We start from the raw sequence: 4,132 nt of genomic DNA on the forward strand, positions 1-4,132 counted from the left end.
CCCCCCCTCTTGTACCGGGTTTTTAACGACTAACGAGAATTTTTCTAATTTCATGGGCAACAAAAGACTGAATTTCTACTACTTGACCCCCCTCCTGACTCGAAAGCTGGATCCGCCATTGGATATGTATGTGTTTCCAAACGAGCTCTCCAAACCTGGTTATAATTAATTTAAAAAATAGCTGTTGTTGTGTTTTTATGAAATTTTTTGGTGTTTCTCTTCCTGTGATGCATGTCAATAGTTCTATTTATATCATTATATTTAATTTCTCGCGTTTCCTAAGTGTGTGTGCATTTTAGATGTTCACCCGGGCAATAACGTGCGGTTAAATAATTACGGTTCTGATGAAAAGTTTGACAATTATTTAGATTTCTATCAACATAACATTCATATATGTACTAAAGGGCTTACCTCCTGACCCATATTATTCTTCGTAAGATGATTTCCTTTATATTCAGAGAGCAATATCTGCCTTAAAAATTTAATATCAGGTACTGTTTCAATATACTTAATATCGACAAAGGACAGTTGATGGCTGATGACCGACGGTCGCAAAATTGAAGGATGAACCAATACTCGACCCTCTAAATCAATCAGAAATGCATACGAATATTGCTGATCACTGCTATAGTAAGTTACATCCTCAACCATGTTGGAAAAATATACGTCAGTTCCGATCATCGTAAAACTCTTAGTATTTTCTGATGTATGGCCTCTCGTAAAAGAAACTGTAAATTCTAAAAACAAAACAATTGTGTAGCTCTTTTTGCTGCCAACGATGGCGTTTACTTACCGCCGCTTTGCAGGTCCCAGTATGGCAAAGAAATTTTTTTGTTTGTGTTAAATCCAGAGTGCGAATTAAAAATGCTAAAGAACTTATTCATAACAAAGCCTATATCTTCAGTCTTATTAACAGTCATCATGTAACCAGGTTTCCGAAAGTAATTGTTCGAATGCGAAATGTTGTGTTTCATAAAGTTCTGGTCAGCTACATCGCGAAGAAAATGAGTTTCATACATTACAGACTTCATTTCTATAAAAATGAAATATGTTACAATAATAATAATGACACCAACATTTGCTATACGTACCATCAATAACTGCACATGTATGAATGTAAATTGGAAAATGTACAAAATTTGTTTGCTGAGCCATTACCGTCAGTACACGTCTAGCTTCTGTTAGAGATGACAATAACCCCCGACTAATGTAAATTATCACAGTTATATCATCTGGCGTTAGATTAGACGTTTTTAACACGACTTCCAATGCTTTTTGAATACCCATCACATGATTTGTAGCACCTAAACGAATACGTTGGTTTGAAATCGAATAATAGCAACAACAGTTTTTTTTTGACAAAAATTCAAAGTTTTTATTATTTGGCATATTTTTCTTTTCAAATATTTGTACATTATTTTAAGACACCCTATATATCGGATGACGACCAATTAGGCTACTCACCACTTCCTTTAGCAAGGGAGTCGATAAAATTATTTAACTTCAATAAATAAGAAGGTTTCGCAGATTTCATGCATATCGATGGCTTCAATAATTGATTATCCGAACAATCTCGATCAGGAAGTGACCAATTAGAAGCTACAGCTACTAATGCAACTTGGTCGTTTTCGCTTAGAGATCCCAGCATTTGTTTGGCTGTGAATAAGAGCAGTTAAAATATAAATGATCTTCATATCACATCACATAGACCTACCTATTGACTTTGAAATGTGCAGCTGTCTCTTGCTCAATGAACCACCATGATCAAGCAATAAAACAATATTCTTTCTCAAATAATTCTGATGTGACATGTAGTTTTTCCATATAATTGTCTCATCATGTCCTAGACATTCAGAAAACTGTGAATATTGCAGATCATTTAAATCTTGTTCTGATATAATGTATTCCTGCTTTAGGGCATTTGAGAGTGGCTTGTATTTGGTAACGTTTTTTCTCATTTGATACAAAACTGAAATTACTTACTTACTTAGCCATTTAATAATTAGTTGGCAGTTTAAATAACTACTTACTGTATTTTGAACCCAGGACATTACTTATATTGCTACTGTTCATTAAGTTAGCACCTAGTACTGCATCTACTACTACAGTTTTTTCCTTTGCACATGGCAATAATGCGGATGAAGGCTCGTTTTTATTTGAACTCAACTCAGACAATATTTGTGTAGCATCGTCCATAGCAGAAAAAACGCTGTTTATTTTGTTTTCCAGCTTTTCTACCATTTGTTGTAAATGAGAAGACACTGAATTTAATTCAGAGGGTACAGTTCTCAAATTGTGAAACAATTTCTATAATAAATTATCTAATTAGGAACAACTGATGTTTTTTTAATTGTTAATTTTTAACTGTAAATAAAAGTGGGTTTGCTATGTATATAGAAGAGATTGAGGATCATAGGTCTAAATCAATAGAGCAATCTGGACTATGTATAACAAATTTACATATGCATTAAAAGAAAGAAGGGTAGTTTTGATCGACTCGACAAAAAGAATAGTTGTAGTTCTTAGGGTATTGGGCCCATATGTATTAAAGTATTTCACTGACTGTTTAATTAGGTATTGGAAAAATAATCATGGTGTTATGATTCTTTGCTCATCTTTATAAGGGCAACACGATGTTGTTGAATTATTTGTTTTGAGCTCAAAATATTGTAGAATTATTTTTTTTAGATTTCAAAGACGTTTTCAATTCGTGTTCAAGAGTTATTCGCATTCAGCAGCTGTTAATTGTACTAACATTTTGTAATATCTCAAGATGTTTTCTTATTACATTAGCTACTACAATAGAAGCACAGAGCACGTAGTGAATTGTAAACATTAATTATTGGCCGTTACCTCAGGGTAGGATTTTTTTAGCTTCTAGCACATTGTTAGTTATCACGCTGTTTAAACATGAAGTTACCCAATATACTCACCTCACTAAATAAAAATCCCATTTCCTCATTTTTCAGTATTTTTACATCTTCTGCCAATTTATTAGATATGTCCTTAATATTAACGCTACCTGCAGAAAAATAAAACACACATGCTAACAATAACATCAAAGTAATAGCTTTTGACTTTGAATTCATTTTTTCTTAGTTTCATAGTACGCAATCAAATGAAAACAATAAACATCGTGTAAAAGTTGGAAACTAGTAAATAATAATTGATATTTCATTTACAATAAAAAAAATGGAAAACATAGCTTGTCAGAAAACGTTCCATTTCCAACATAAACAAAAATGTGACACACAGAACCACAGAAAGAGGTAATCTGTGCACAGAACACACCCCCTTAGAATTGAAACTGTAATGATAATTTTGAATATACGTTTAGCGCCCCTGACGGCGACTCGCGTGAAACTCGATAAGGATGTGGTCATTTATCTAATATTTTATTCCTGATGATTGCATTCAGCAAATTTTATCAGGCCGAAAGCTGCAAGCTTCCTTACAGTTATCAATTTAGTAAAGATTTCGGTCAATAAAAGCGAACTTATAATGCAATATTTTATTAAATACGTTTTCATCAACCCAGTTAGAACCATTTGTTGCTGAATTCTGGACTTTTGCAACAACAATATGGTAATTAATTTACTGTTCGCAACCCATGTTTGTTCCTGTTATGTTAAACCGATGTCCGCATCTAGCGGCGCCCCGCAACCAAAGAGCATCTACAGTTAGCCCCATTCAGTTACCATTCTAAGGGGGGTTATTTGGTGATGTGATATTGTCAATTGCCAATTGCCACTTGTCTCTGTTGTGCTCTGTTGCCACTAACGTTAGACGTTAACGTTAAGGAAGATGCGATTTGTTGGGTTTGTTTGGGTTATGCCCACTTGCACCAAACTTCTTCTAAGCACGTCCTTAACTAAGTATACCTTAAAATTTAAGTCCGACTTAAGAGCGAAGTTTCAATGAGTTACACCATCCGTTTTTCACGTGTTCTTAGCTAAGCCTCAGGCAATAACCGGCAACTCTGTATTTTTCGTTCTGTTCTGCATGTCTGTATTGTTTCTAACTGAAGTTCGAGACCTTTTTAAAATTTTGTTTTCACTCATGGCTGCAAAACAGAAAGGGTCTCCTAATTTTGGCGCTTCTGAAAGAGATACTATTTTAGAGCTCGTTGCGT

The 4,132-nt window shown here is 34.2% G+C and overlaps 1 protein-coding gene across 1 annotated transcript in view; it reads right to left on the reverse strand.

The window, feature by feature from the left end:
• Positions 1–3,280, reverse strand: part of LOC109541105 (VWFA and cache domain-containing protein 1) — a 6,179-nt gene extending 2,899 nt beyond the window's left edge. The window contains exons 1-7 of the mRNA XM_019909822.2: positions 2,934–3,280; positions 2,031–2,307; positions 1,715–1,969; positions 1,465–1,656; positions 1,092–1,304; positions 794–1,033; positions 412–737 (exon numbers count right to left, since the gene is read on the reverse strand). Coding sequence (XP_019765381.2) covers positions 412–737; positions 794–1,033; positions 1,092–1,304; positions 1,465–1,656; positions 1,715–1,969; positions 2,031–2,307; positions 2,934–3,089 — 1,659 coding nt within the window. The 5' untranslated portion in view covers positions 3,090–3,280. The remainder of the gene's footprint in view (positions 1–411; positions 738–793; positions 1,034–1,091; positions 1,305–1,464; positions 1,657–1,714; positions 1,970–2,030; positions 2,308–2,933) is intronic.
• Between the last annotated feature and the right edge of the window lie 852 nt (positions 3,281–4,132).

The sequence above is a fragment of the Dendroctonus ponderosae genome, unplaced genomic scaffold, assembly GCF_020466585.1.
Source record: "Dendroctonus ponderosae isolate FM_Combo_2020 unplaced genomic scaffold, Dpon_F_20191213v2 Dpon_F_20191213_1, whole genome shotgun sequence".
Taxonomy (NCBI): domain Eukaryota; kingdom Metazoa; phylum Arthropoda; class Insecta; order Coleoptera; family Curculionidae; genus Dendroctonus; species Dendroctonus ponderosae.